General features: G+C 35.5%; 1 protein-coding gene across 3 annotated transcripts in view; it reads left to right on the forward strand.

Moving 5' to 3' along the window:
• The window catches only part of nr1i2 (nuclear receptor subfamily 1, group I, member 2), a 36,546-nt gene extending 27,195 nt beyond the window's left edge, over nt 1-9,351 (forward strand). For all 3 annotated transcript variants that reach the window (XM_051906959.1, XM_051906958.1, XM_051906960.1), the window contains exons 4-9: nt 1,059-1,228; nt 1,340-1,620; nt 1,741-1,886; nt 8,230-8,346; nt 8,747-8,852; nt 8,933-9,351. In XM_051906959.1, the coding sequence (XP_051762919.1) occupies nt 1,059-1,228; nt 1,340-1,620; nt 1,741-1,886; nt 8,230-8,346; nt 8,747-8,852; nt 8,933-9,074 (962 nt within the window). In that variant the 3' untranslated portion in view covers nt 9,075-9,351. The remainder of the gene's footprint in view (nt 1-1,058; nt 1,229-1,339; nt 1,621-1,740; nt 1,887-8,229; nt 8,347-8,746; nt 8,853-8,932) is intronic.
• Nucleotides 9,352-15,868: the final 6,517 nt, after the last annotated feature.

Consider the following 15,868-nt stretch of genomic DNA (forward strand, 5'->3'; position numbering starts at 1 on the left):
TAATCCCAATATTATTATTAATATATAAAATAAATAATAGTGGCCCAAGGATGGAACCCTGTGGTACACATTTTACAGTTACATTTTAAAATATATTAAAGGGTTAGTTCACCCAAAAATGAAAATTCTGTCATTTATCACTCACCCTCATGCCGTTCCACACCCGTAAGACCTTCGATCATCTTCGGAACGCAAATTGAGATATTTTTGCTGAAATCCGATGGCTCCGTGAGGCCTGCATAGGGAGCAATGACATTTCCTCTCTCAAGATCCATAAAGGTACTAAAAACATATTTAAATCAGTTCATGTGAGTACAGTGGTTCAATATTAATATTATAAAGTGACGAGAATATTTTTGGTGTGCCAAAAAAAACTAAATAACGACTTATATAGTGATGGCCGATTTCAAAACACTGCTTCAGGAAGCTTCGGAGCATAATGAATCAGCGTATCGAATCATGATTCGGATCACGTGTCAAACTGCCAAACTGCTGAAATCACGTGACTTTGGCGCTCCGAACCGCTGATTCGACACGAATCTTCCTGCTCCGAAGCTTCCTGAAGCAGTGTTTTGAAATCGGCCATCACTATATAAGTAGTTATTTAGTTTTTTTTGGCACTCCAAAAATATTCTCGTCGCTTTATAATATTAATATTGAACCACTGTACTCACATGAACTGATTTAAATATGTTTTTAGTACCTTTATGGATCTTGAGAGAGGAAATGTCATTGCTCCCTATGTAGGCCTCACTGAGCCATCGGATTTCAACAAAAATATCTCAATTTGCGTTCCGAAGATTAACAAAGGTCTTACGGGTGTGGAACGGCATGAGGGTGAGTAATAAATGACAGAATTTTCATTTTTGGGTGAACTAACCCTTTAAAGTAGAAAACAACTATTTTAAATTATGATTATATTTCACAAAATTACTGCTTTATTTGTAATTAAATAAATGCAGCCTTGGTGAGTGCAAGAGACAAAAACATTACAAAGTCTTACCGACCCCAAACTTTTAAACATTGCGTAAACTTCACTTGATTCCTGTGTTCCTCAGTGATCATGTCGGATGAGGCCGTGGAGAAGCGCAGGATGCAGATCAGGAGGAAGAGGATGCAGGAGGAGCCTGTAATGCTCTCCCCTCAACAGGAAGCTGTCATACAGGAGCTGGTCGCCGCACATCGAAAGACCTTCGACATGACTTGCACCCAATTCATTCAGTTTCGGGTAACATATTTACTTTATTTTGTTTGTCCGATTGAGATCCTGACTAATGTATCTACTGAAATATGTTTTTATAAGCACTGTATTTCTTTATCAGTGGTTTTATGTCCACAGCCTTTAGATCGGGATAAAAAATCCATGCTTGAAAACAGTCGAGAACCAAGAAGCGGCAGGTCTTACACAATCATGGATAAACCACCGCCTGAAGAGGCAATGCAGCGGACCATCAGCTTTGCCTCCGTCTCATCCCCTTCCTCCAGCTTTCAGAGTCTTGAAAGTAAAGAGAGGAAGTGGCTTAAAAGTGCCATTTTCACCTCTCTGCCACATTTTGCAGACCTCACCACATACATGATTAAGAACATAATTAACTTCAGCAAGACACTTCCAATGTTCAGGTGAGTACTGGCCCTCTTACACCTGATATAAAGATTCATCACTGGTGGTTCGGTCACATTGCTGTTTTAGTCAAGCAGCTTGACTGAGACAAATTTATAATGAAGCTGTGTTTTCCACAGGGCTCTGATCATCGAGGACCAGATCTCGCTGCTGAAAGGCGCCACCTTTGAGATCATTCTGATTCACTTCAACATGTTCTTTAATGAGGTGACAGGCATTTGGGAGTGTGGCCCGCTGCAGTACTGCCTGGATGATGCCATGCGAGGTAAACGTCCGCACAAGTCTCCATGAACCTCAGGGTCAGATTGGGGTGGGTAGTGTAAACAAAATCGTATATATTGTATATTCTACCATTCAGAAGTTTGGGGTCGGTAAGATTTTTTTAAAGAAGTTAATATTTCTATTCACCAAGGATGCATTAAAATGATCAAAAGTGACATTTATAATATTACAAAGGATTTCTATTTCAAATGTTCTTTTGAACTTTCTATTCATCACAGAATGAAAAAAAAAAAATCTAGCATGGTTTTCACAAAAATATTAATCAGCACAACATTGATAATGATAAGAAATGTTTCTTGAGCAGCAAATCATCATATTAGAATGATTTCTGAAGGATCATGTGACTGAAGACTGGAGTAATGATGCTTAAAATCACATTGAATAAATTACATTTCAAAATATATTCAAATAGAAAACAGTTATTTTAAATGATAATAATATTTCACAATATTGCTGTTTTACTGTATTTTTTGATCAAATAATGCAATCAAATTGCAATAAATTTAAATAAAAAAACTTGCATATTTTTTCTGGACAGTCAGCAAAAAATGCAATTAATACTAAAGAACCATGTAGTAATGATTATTTTGTATCAACTCTGAATTAAATACTTTAGAGAAAGAAGATCCTCATTGGATTATTTTTGTTGTTGTTGTTGTTTGTTTGGAACAAACAAAAAAGGTCATTGTTAATAGATCCAAACCAGAAGTCTGGCATCAGTGCAGAAACCACTTCACATAATATAACACTTGAGCTAAAGACCATAGAGGAAAAAAAGACAAAAAAACAGATGCAACCAACTGTAAATCCCATTTAGATGAGGCACGTTAATGCTGTACTTTGTAATGTAAACTGAGAGAGAGAGAGAGAGAGAGAGAGAGAGAGAAAACGGAATTTAACAACACTCCTAAATGTCAAGCTCTTCTTCGTCTTAACTTGTTTGGGACACATCCTGTTCTGTATGTTCACGTTACTCCATATTTGTTCATCGCTCTCATGTAAATTTCTACCATTACACAGCACTATATATAAATAGACAGACAGACAGACTGATTGATTGATTGATTGATTGATAAGTCACCTGTCCATAATACAGTGTGATCGATTGATCGATCATTCGATCACACTGTATTATGGACAGGTGACTTATTACTAACCAAAGGTTTCCATGGTTCAATGTTTCCAATGAAGACTTTTGTATGTGCATTAGTATTTTGTTGTTCATTACACTTTGAACTTTGCAGGTACAATATAGCATTATGCTTAAAAGGAATAAAACCAGGCAACCATAACCACACAAAGCCGTAAAGAAAATAGGACCACTTTAATAAGACAGTGAAAAGATCTCTGCCCCCTGCCACTGACATAACACTCCAGTTAAGAGGAGGAAGGAAGAGATGGAGGTGAGCACAGGAGGAATGAGGGGGAGAAACCCCTTACAGCGCTAGAGAGGTGTTAGGAGCACAGCAGGGAAATATCTGAAGATAATGAGGGAGATAGAGGCAGTGTGGCAGTGCCATAGAGCAAAAAAACAGGTGAACAGAATAGCCAGGCTTTCTTTAAAATGACTCCGTGAAGCTGTTTCTGTTCCTGCCCTACTGTTTTTAATTTATGCGTCAATCGGTGTGTGTTTATTGGCTTCTTCATTACTTTAAATGGGATTGTGTCATGTAAACTTCATTTTAAAGCATATTTTGGTCACACTATGGGCCCTATTTTAACGATCTAAGCGCATGGTCTAAAGCGCACAGCACAAGTGCACTTAGGGCATGTCCGAATCCACTTTTGCTTGTTTAAGGACGGGAAAAATGGTCAGTGCGCCTGGCGCATTGTCTAAAAGGGTTGTCCTATTCTCTTAATGAGTAATGGGTGTGTTTTGGGCGTAACATGTAATAAACCAACCAGAGTCTCGTCTCCCATTCTCTTTAAAAGCCAGTTGCGCCATGGCGGATTTGCTATTTACAAGGCGGAATTTGCAAGCGGAATAACTGAACGCGTCTATAGTGAGGAAATGGATCTGCTCGTGTGCGCAAGCAGACCATCTACGGGAAAAGCCGGATTCCACCAAAGCATTTTTATCTTTTGTGCACACAATAATAATCTTTTACATTGTAATCCTTTTATTTTTAATATTTGGCATGTTTGTGTGCTGCTGCGCTTCCCTGTGTGTGTAACAAGCAGAGTGTACACACGTTGTGCACCGGCCTATAGGCGCATATTAATAACGCGCTGTTTAAATAACAAAACAAATATTGCGCCATTGACTTTAGACCAGGTTTCAGTTGGTCAATGGCGCAGTCTATTTCAGTTGCCTCAAAATAGTAACACGCCAACAATGCACCTGAACACACCTCGTTTTCAGACCAGCACACCCATGGGCGAACAGATGGGCGCAAATGCATTTACTGTTTAAACAACGTGGTGCTGGACGTGAAAATGATAACTGCGCCGGGCTGAAACTAGCAAAAAGCACTTGCGTCGCACCTGGCGCCGCATTGCGCCGGGTGTTTGATAGGGCCCTTTATATTAGGTGTCTTTAACTATGTACTTACATAAAAATATACAGTGCTGCTTGAAAGTTTGTGAACCACTTGCAGAATCTGTGAAAATGTGGATAATTTTAACAAAATAAGATCATACAAAATGCATGTTATTTTTAATTAGTCCTGTCCTGAGTAAGATATTTTACATAAAAGATGTTTACATATGGTCCACAAGACAAAAAAAATAGCTGAATTTATATGACCCCATTCAAAAGTTTATGAACCCTTTGATTCTTAATACTGTGTGTGGTTACCTGGATGATCTACGACTGTTTTTATGTTTTGTGATGGTTGTTCATGAGTCCCTTGTTTGTCCTGAGGAGTTAAACTGCCCAATATTCTTCAAAAAAATCCTCATGCATTAAGAGCCGGGGGGCGAAAACCTTTTGAATTTGAAGATCAAGGAATATTGTACATAGTTTGTCTTCTGGCAAACATTTAAGTGTCTTCTGTTGCTTCCGAAGGGCAGTACTAAATGAAAAAAAAAAGATATTTAAACAAATAAAAGAAAAATTTGGACATCTTTATCCTGTTCAAAAGTTTTCACCCCCCAGCTCTTAATGCGTCGTGTTTCCTTCTGGAGCATCAGTGAATGTTTGAACCTTTTTTAATAGTTGTGTTTGAGTCCCTCAATTGTCCTCACTGCGAAAAGATGGATCTCAAAATCATACAGTCACTGCTGAAAAGGGTTCAAATATGCAAAAGATGCTGAAAATCTGAAGAATATTTGGAACCTGGAGGATTTTTTTTAAGAATATTGGGCAGTTTAACTGCTCAGGACAAACAAGGGACTCATGAACAACCATCATAAAACAAAAAAACAGTCGTGGATCATCCAGGTAACCACACACAGTATTAAGAAGTTTTTATAAATTCAGCTCTTTTTTTGTCTTGTGGACCATATGTAAACATCTTTTATGTAAAATATCTTACTCAGGACAGGACTAATTAAAAATGACATGCATATTGTATGATCCCTCTTATTTTGTTAAAATTATTCACATTTTCACAGATTCTGCAAGGGGTTCTCAAACTTTCAAGCAGCACTGTATATAATTGTTAGGTACAAACAATGTACTTATTGTGTTAATGTTGTATTGCAAAACACTTAGTTTACTTTAAAATGAAAATTACCTCAAGTTTACTCACCCTCAAGCCATCCTAGGTGTGTATGACTTTCTTCTTTATGATGAACACAGAGTTATATTAATAAATATCCTGACGCATCCATTATAATGGCAGTGAACGGGGGCAATGGAAAAAGTGCTTCCATCCATCATAAACGTACTCCACGTGGCTCTGGGGGGGTAATAAAGGCTTTCTGAAGCGAAGCGATGCGTTTGTGTAAAAAAATATCTAAATTTAACAAAGTATGAAGTAAAATATCTACCAGACCGCCTGTCATATTCAACTTACAAAAAAAGTGTAAGTGACGTGGTGGGACTATGGGGGGAGGGGGGTCTATGTGTTCCTCACCCAATGGCAGAATTGGGAACTGGGAAACCAGTTTGAAAACAGTCGTTACTGGAAATGAATACTTCAGCTTTACAAATGCTTTTTAACTTCAGCTTTTTAAGAATGTAAATTATGTGTCAGTGAACAGAGAGAGTTCGGGATGTAATGCAGTTAAACTGGTTGACATGTAACCCATGTGTGAAAGATTGAACCTGTCACAAGCCAAGTATGATACTGTGGAACTTGCTTATGTCACTGTAGCATGAATTTACTGAGTTGACTTTTAAAGGGGTCATAACATGAGAAATTAAAATTTCTATGAAAAAAATAAATAAATACTGTAAATACTATGTTTACACTAATGGCCAAAAGTTTGGGCTTGGTAAGATTTTTTTAATGCTTTTGAAAGAAGTCTCTTATGCTTCACAAAACTGAATTTATTTGATAAAAATATATTAAAATGGAATACATATTTCTTTCTAGGGTGACTTGTAACATTCTGTCCAGGGACTACAGATGAAAAATAGTCTTCGGCTAATTCTGGTGCATTTACAGAAATGTTTTATTAATGTGCAATGTCCCTGTTAACTAAACAAATAAATAAAATAAATAAATAAATAAAATTAATAACATTGTGAAATATTATTACAATTTAAAATGACTGTTTTCTAATTGAATATATGTTAAAATGTAATTTATTCCTGTGATGCAAAGCTGAATTTTCAGCATCATTACTCCAGTCTTCAGTGTCACATGATCCATCAGAAATCATTTATCAATATTGCTTAATTATTTATGGGGACACGGTGATACAGATTTCTTTCAGGATATTTTTATGAATAGAAAGTTCAAAAGAAAAAAAGAAAAATAAAGAAAACAGCTTTTATTTATTTTGTAACACTATAAATGTCTTTACTGCCTCTTTTGATCAATTTAATGCATCCCTGCTGAATAAAAGTATTAATTTCTTAAAAAAAAAAAAAAAAATCTTACTGTCCCTAAACTTATGAACAGTAATGTAAGTTCTGCGTTTTTGACAACTCGTCAGACAGATGATTACATATGTTTAGAACCTTCAAGACTTCAAGGTACAGCAACTAAAATTTGACCTGTTTAATTCTTAGGGACAGTGAAAATGTGGAAAATAGTCAGTAATATTACTGACTATATAAGTAGAACTCAGGGAGGCAAATACATTTTATATATATAATATATATATATATATATATATAGAAAAAATAAGCACTAGATTGTGTCATGCTTTTAATATTGTATATTTATGTATCTTAGAAGTACTTAAACTTGCTTTAAACTTGTCTGTTGCTTTTCCAGAGCTTACAGTCACCATAAGCATCTCTTTGCCTTCTGTAACATCATTGTGGCTCTTTCTATGGAAAGGACTCGTATGTTGCATAACCATAGCCCATGATGCCATTATTAAAAGCTCAAATCCATCCTTTATTTTCTCTTTACATTTACTTCTAAAGGCTGTGAAGTTCCCGTAGTAGCTAGAGAAGTGGCATTTCAATACATATTGACTAATTACTCTCCATCTCAACAGTCTCTAATAGGCTGCTATTAAATTCATTCTGAATTGAATGTCCTGCTGTGTCATCACCCTGACAACCAAATTCATACAGCTGTCATTCACAACAGCTCATCTAACCTTGCATTGTTTCAAACCAAACAGATGTGACTGCTTTACAAAATCCCTGTATAGTCTGAAATGTAATGAAATTAATGAATTTATTTTATTTTATTTTATTAATGAACTTGAACATTTCCCATATATTTCTTAAAAGACCAAATAATCTGAACTTTGTTTATAGTATATATATATATATATATTCAGTTTTCTTTTTAATTGTAGTAATTTGATGTGCTTTGATTGTTTTAATACATCTATTTAGCTTTCTATTATTATTTCCGTTTTAGTTTTAGTAATTTTAGTTAATTTTCAGTTAGTTGTTAGCATTTCTAATATTGTTTTATTAAGTGTAAGTTTTTTTTATCTAATATTTCATTTAATTTAATCTCTATTTCAGTGAAAGAAAGTGATTTTTAATAGTTTTAATTTTAGTTAACAATAACAAAACTGCAATATGCCTGCCCTTTAAAAAATATGTTTTCCTTGTAAAATTGAAATATCAGTATTGAATCTATAAATGAAATATTGAAATATATGAATCTTAGGTGATTTTTCATGTTTCAGCATGTGTCGCATGTAGAATGTACAAGTATACATCATGTATCAGTTTGTCTATTTCTTTACACTTTATCCTTTCCCGTAATTTGTCATTTGTTCCTTATTCCTCCTCCACCGGACAGCTGGTTTTCAGCGCCATCTGCTGGACCCTCTGATGAATTTCCATTACACACTGCGCAAGCTGCACTTGCATGAGGAGGAGTATGTGCTGATGCAAGCCATCTCGCTCTTCTCACCAGGTACCTCAGATGAAGCTCAACATACACATGAACACACATGAGCCACTGTTTAGAGGGGTAGTTCACCAAAAAATGAAAATTCTGTCCTCACCTTTAAGCTATTCTAAACCTGTATGAGTTTCTTTGTTCTGATGAACACATTAGAAGATATTTTGAAGAATGTCGGTAACCAAACAGTTGATGGACCCCATTGACTTCCACAGTATTTTTTCTTTCATACTGTGGAAGTCAATGGGGACCAGCACCTTGTTTGGTTACCGACATTCTTCAAAATATCCTCTTATGTGTTCAACAGAAGAAAGAACAACAGGTTTAGAGCAAGTTGAGGGTAAATGATGACAGAATTGTCATTTTTAGGTGAACTAACCTTTTAACCTCTCACGTGTGTGTTCATCCACAGATCGCCCTGGTGTGACTCATCACAATGAGATCGACCGTAACCAGGAAACACTAGCTGTCACCCTGAAGACGTACATCGAGGCCAAGAGGGCTGAGCCAGAGAAACAGTAAGGACGCTTTCTTTCCATCTCATTAGGAAAACGTTTTCTTTGATCGCTCTTTCATTTTAATCTTCTCCTCCTGCTAGTCTGCTGTACCCGAAGATCATTGCGTGCCTGACTGAGATGAGGACAATGAATGAAGAGTACACAAAACAGGTGCTGAAAATCCAGGACATTCAGCCTGATGTGTCTCCACTTTTGTTGGAAATAATAAGCAAAGACGGCTAAGTTTGCACAGAGCAAATGAGACTGCACCAACAGGCCTTGAACACCCTATCGGTGACCTTCATCCGAGGCCACTAAACATTGAAAGACTAGAAAGGACAAGGACGGTGCCTACAGATAATGAACTACTGAACAGCAGCACACAGCAATTGTGAAATTGTACTTTTATAATTGGTGAATTGTTTCTAAATGTAATGTAATTGTGTTTGAGTTTTACTGAAAGGCAATCTTTTTTCGGAATCTTATCACTAAAGAACAATTTCTATGGTTCATAAGCAGATGGAGGGTGGCACAAATTATCTACATTTACGGCAGGAATGAAGCTTGGAATGTGGGCTTACACGACAGCGGTTTCCAACTAAAAATGGAAAAGTTTTTATGCGTTTTTGGTCGTTCATTTACATCACAATGTCATTTTGGGGGCAGGTTTTTAAAAACGATACAGTTCTTGTCTCTGTGTAAACTACAAAATGCAATTTTTTGAAAACAGTGACGTCATGCACGTGTATTATGTGTTCAGTCTATAGGCGTGTGGTGTTTCTTTACAAAGTTACATCGTCAACTACTGGCCTGGCATGAATAATACAGTATTTTAGTCGTTTTCACAGATCCGTGTGAACTTGGATTGCTTTGACAAGGTTGTCATCTGTACGCGAAAAACGAAAAGAAAAAACTTTTCAGTTTTTAGTACATCGTTGTCGTGTAAACGCACCCTAAGGCTTGGTAACACTTTATTTTAGTGTTTGTTACACGTTACATGTACTTACTGCAGTAATAACAGTAAATTATGCATAACCAAACCCTATTCCTAACCCTATAGTAAGTACATGTTGTTAATTAATATTCCTCAGTACTTAAATGTATAATTACACTGTAACAAGGACACATTAACAAAGTGTAACCAAGATTCAATTTGAATTTCCCCCTTTTGTTATAAACGGTAACATTTTGTAGTAAGGTTCCATTTGTTAACATTAGTTAACATGAACTAACTGCCTAAAGCGTTAATTAATACTTCAGAAGCATTTATTAATCTATTAATTTCAACATTTTCTAATACGTTATTAAAACCAAAAGTTATATCTGTTAAAGGGATAGTTCACCCAAAAATGAAAATTCTGTCATCATTTACTCATTTTCAAACCTGTATGAATTTCTTTGTTCTGCTGAACACAAAGGAAGATATTTGGAAGAATGTTTGTAACCAAGCAGATCTCGCCCCCCATTGACTACCATAGTAGGGGAAAAAATACTATGGTAGTCAATGGGGGGCGAGATCTGCTTGTATACTGACATTCTTCCAAATATCTTCCTTTGTGTTCAGCAGAACAAAGAAATTCATACAGGTTTGAAAATGAGTAAATGATGACAGAATTTTCATTTTTGGGTGAACTATCCCTTTAATATTATTTAACAGACCTGAGCTAGCGTGAACTATAAACGGTTACATTAATAAATGCTGTAACAAAAGTAGTTTATTGTTAGTTAATGTTAGTAAATGCATTAACTAATGCTAACTAATGGGACCTTATGGTAAAGTTTTACCTCAAACTTTGCAGGGTAATATGCTATAAGAGATTGTTATTATATCAACAGAGATCACAAAGTATAAAATGAAAATATGAAACATAATATGATGCATACTGTATTAATGGTCTGTGTCTTGACAAATCTGTGTATTTATTGAATAGTGGTATAAGTTAACCGCTTCTTGGTGTGTTCAGGTTATATAAAAGATATTTTAGTAGCTACACTTGATTCAGACATTTTCCAGACAAGAATGTAAATGCACTTATGGAGTTATGAATCTTATAAAGAACATGTTCAGGTCATATTTTACTCTTCAAAATGAAAAAGAAAAATGATGTGTAAATGAATCATTTATATATTCATTAGGATTATATATATATATATATATAGTATTTATTTTCATCACAGTTATTTTGCATTATGGTAATGAGATTTTTTTTTATTTATTTTTTATGCAAAATATCTGTCTTTTGATTTTGAAGTTTCTGGACCTGGACATGTTCTTCTCAGGCTTGGTGAGATTCACCCTCGAAATGCGTGGCTGGCTATCAAAAAACTAAAAAAATAAAAATGTGATAGATGCGCAACATGAATGTCAACAATTTTAAAGAATCTCTGAAATGTTAAGTTTCACGAGAAGTGATCGCCTTTTGAAATGCTTCACTCAGCAGTGAGAGTAACCTTTTTTCACTTCGTACATTCAGGTTTTCAGATTTTACTGAACAGACATCAGAATAGCATTTAAAGGTCATTTGGAACTTTTTTTGGTTCTTTCATTTTGTCAGATTTTTGACCATCAATGTGAAGATTGTGAGCTATATGTGTTATATGTGGATGTGACACATGACAATGTAGAGCAGATGTTTCGTGTTCCAAACTAGGTGTGCAGTATTTTTGGAAAATAGTCTTTCACATATTTGCTCAAATAAAAGCAGAGTGTTCAGATATCAGATATCTATGTAAAGCTCAAACTCTTTTGAAAATGCCTTCATGCTGCCATTTTGTGTAGATTAAGCAATTATTTCATCCTGTCTGCACAATAAGGAAGTTTGTCATAACATGAATAATTACTACACAATACACTCAGGTTTTCTCTCTTTAAAGTGGTTATTTTTAAATGTGAGACATATATGACCCTCTCAGGAAAATAAAAGCAAAAATTGTATGAGAATGTGTACAGAATTGTTTACTGTGCAATTGTGTTTGTTTTCTAACTGTAAATAATTTCCTCATAATGTACACTATTTTACTGTTTTTGAAAGAAGTCTCTTATGCTCACCAAGACTGCATTTATTTGATTAAATATACAGTAAAATTGTCAAAAATTATTACAGTTTACAAGAACTATTTTCTATGTGAATATATTTCAAAATGTAATTTACTCCTGTGATGCAAAGCTGAATTTTCAGCATCATTACTCCAGTCTTCAGTGTCACATGATCCTTCAGAAATCATTCTAATATGATGATTTGATGCTCAAGAAACATTTCTGATTATTATCAATGTTGAAAACAGTTGTGCTGCTTAATATGTTTGTGGAAACCGTGATACACTTTTTTTTTTTTAGGATTCTTTGATGAAATTTAAAACAGCATATTATTCATTTTTGAAATAGAATTTTGTGTCTTTAGTTTCACCTGTGATCAATTTAATAAATCTACCGTATGCTGAATAAAAACATTAATTTAAAAGAGGAAAAAACAGACCACAAACTTTTGAATGGCAGTGTGCATTTTTTTTTTTTTTTTTACTATTATTATTAAAATTTTTATGCATTTGGCAGATGCTTTTAACTAAAGCAGCATAAATTGCATTCAGTAGGCTGGGGGGGATAATAATAATAATAATAATAATAATAATAATTTAAAGGGGTCATTAAATGGCACTTTTACAAGATGTAAAATAAGTCTCTGATATCCCCAGAGTGTGTACTTTTTGAGGGTGAGCAAAAACGCTTTGTTTTTGTGTGTGTCCCTTTAAATGCAAATGAGCTGCTCCTCTCAAGAAGACGGTGGTGTTAGCAGTTCCGATTACCTCAAGCAGACTCACTGAAAATGTCAGAAATTGTTCAGCCTTTTAAGGCCCTTTCACACTGAACGCGACACGAAAAAGCAATGCGAATCACGAAAGAACGGCTAATTCACGCCTGCACGCTAGGTGGCGCCGATCAACAATGCATTATAGCACAACTATATTTTGTTTAGTATGTATACTAATGCAGAAAAAATTTACTTAGAATATGACTTATATTAGATTAAATAATAGTTTCTTAGGCAATAGGCTATGTGATGCATTTTCCCTCTGCTAATTTCAAACCACTATGGTAATACAGCTAGTTAAACAATGGCTGACAGGGGCAGGGATGGTTTTAACACTTATTTAAAAAGTGTTACAACCATCCCCTTTCATACACACACACACACACACACACACACACACACACTCATTGACATGTAATTTTTGTTAGACTTAAAGCTGTACAAAGATGTTCTTTAATCGGGTACATTGTAGTAGTGTGTATTAAGTATACCATTAAGTACGTTTTTGTCTAGCAGATTAATTTACACACACATAGACGTTTTTGTTTTTTTTTGTTTTTTTTAAACCTAAAGATGTACAAAGGTTTTTCTTTAATTAGGTACATTGTAGAAGCCTAGCGTTTTTATTAAGTGTACTTGTTAAATAGGCCTAAGTTTGTTCTAGTAGACAAATGTATACACACACACACACACACACACACACAGTCATAGAAAGAGTAAGAGACATTGTTCTTTTATTTCAATAAACCTGTTTTTGAACAATATCATATGGTATGCATGTGTTTTTGCTTCTTTTGTCTAATTGTTACAACGTATCCCAGTAGTGGGGTAGGTTGTAACAAAGGAACACCATGAATTTGACATTAACTCACGAGGTCTGTGATATTCTTGTAGAGGGTTGAATTGGTTCCATTTGTAGTAAACAAATGTGGGAACTCTGTATAAAGATTGAGAACTCAAGCTAAAAAATTCAGCGAGTTATAGGTGCTGAAGCCAAAAGTGTTACAACCATCCCCGGTCTCCAAAATACCACGAGCTGCATAAAAAAAACCACACACACACACACACACACACACACACACACACACACACAAAACATATCGTCATAATCATATCTATTTGCCTTCATATTTCATCTGTAGAAAATGTTTATCTCATTTTTTTTATATATACGGAAGAGCAGGAGAAATGCTTACATGATGATTGACAGATCCAAAACGCGCTCTCATAATCATAACACTCGCGCACATGGAAGAAAACGGACAGTGATCACATAATTCAGTGGAAAATGACTAGAAATTATATTTTGTATAAAGAACGTGAGAATAAATCTGTTCTCAGATACCAATAATAATCTCCTCCTGGATACTCTTCTTCGGTGTTTGTTTACACTAGTTTTCGAAACAGCACCATCACTCTCGCCCTTCTGTGCAACAGCAGCTGCTCCGGGCACGTGATCTAAGGCGCAGCTCTAATTGGACGGCCCGTTTCATCGCGGAGCGACAGGGGGAAAAAATCGACACAGGTCGAAAAAAAAAATCCCACTGTAGGAGTCGATGGAATCGACTCCTCGACTACATTTACATCAAAACAGGGTCATAAATAAGGCAAGATGGCAGTCCTTACACACTTAATTAGTTTATCTTTCCGCAACGCGAAGTCTTAAAATACCCTCATTAAAACAACACACGTTTAGCAAGACTGTCCAAATTAGTCCAATTTAGCAATGACTTGATGAGTATCAATGTTGCTACCTAGCTAATTGCAGATACCTAATTTTACAGAGAGAAAAGTCACGAAACACATCTGCGGTCGAATATTATGTCAGAATTAAATAAACGAGAAAGAAGGGATTCTTTAATTAATTCATCTCATTATAATGATCGGGTGATGGCGCTTAAACACATCATTGTCTTAAAAGTGCTTGGACAGGAGAGTTAAAGATAATAAAATTAATACAATATATAAAAATGCATACAATAATGTACACTTATTTATGTGTTTATTGTTGATGTGAGTTTTTTTTTTTTTTTTATTATGTATGGTTAGTTTAATGATTATGAACACGGTTAACCATAGAAAATCAAATCTATATTTATTGCATTATAAGCTACCATCAATACTAAAGCTGGCACGGAGATATGTATAATTACAAACTAAAGTCACTATGACTGTTATCTATTTCTAAAGTAAGATAACGTTACATGTAGGATAAATGTGACAAAGTTTCTGCGACAGCTCTCTAACACGATTCGTCAGTGTCCGAATTCCTCGCTTCATTTCGTTCACTCCTTATTATATATAGGCTATGGATTCGAGAATCAGTAGACAAGTGAGCGGTTTCGGACACAGCAACAGAGTCAACACCGAGAGTCGATTCCTGTGCTGGAGTCGACCCCGACTCTGGGGCTATTCAGAGTCGAGGAATCGACTCTTTTGGAGTTGACTCCCCATCACTACCTCGTATTTTCGCGCCGCGAATGTTCGCGCCCAGTGTGAAAGGCTCCATGGGGATCCATTGTTTCGATTCAAGAGCGTCATTGCGGCGAAACTTTGCGCCGAATTTCGCGTTCAGTGTGAAAGGGCCTTTACATGTTCAAACCGGAGTCGGACAAAGATGGAGAGACTCAAGAAGAAGTGACAACATGTTGAATGCAACAGGATGTTTCTGAATGGTTAGTTGATTAATTTATGTAGCTGATGTGGAGTTAACGATCTTAAAGTAATTGATTAGTATATTCTGTCATGATAATCTATAAATCACTCGTGTGAACTGTTGTAAAATGTCTAGAGCCAGAGAATATATGCTGCATGAAGATAGAACAGGCATAGTTTAGTTTAATTACGGTCATAACTTACGTTGTCATCTTGCTTTTATGACATGCTATTGCATTTGTGTTGGCCTCACCCCTTTGTTGTGTGTTCTCGGGGGCAGGGTTTCTGTACATTTTAGGGTTAGTGATGTCACTAACCCGGGTAGAAGCTTGTTGTAGTCCTTAAAAAGCGATTTCTGTAAGAGAAAATATCTCCCGCATTGAACTTTGAGCGTCGTAACTAAGCAGATGTTGTTTATGCTCAAACAGCAACATTACACACTAACAAATGTTAAAAAAGTTAAATCATAATCAACCACCCATTTAATTGAAGTTTAATTTAATCTAAATGGACTGAATTTGAGGTGAGACACATTTTGGGCTGCGAAAAGAAAGACACATGGCAAATGCAGGG

The sequence above is a fragment of the Ctenopharyngodon idella genome, chromosome 9 (genome assembly GCF_019924925.1).
Source record: "Ctenopharyngodon idella isolate HZGC_01 chromosome 9, HZGC01, whole genome shotgun sequence".
Taxonomy (NCBI): Eukaryota; Metazoa; Chordata; class Actinopteri; order Cypriniformes; family Xenocyprididae; genus Ctenopharyngodon; species Ctenopharyngodon idella.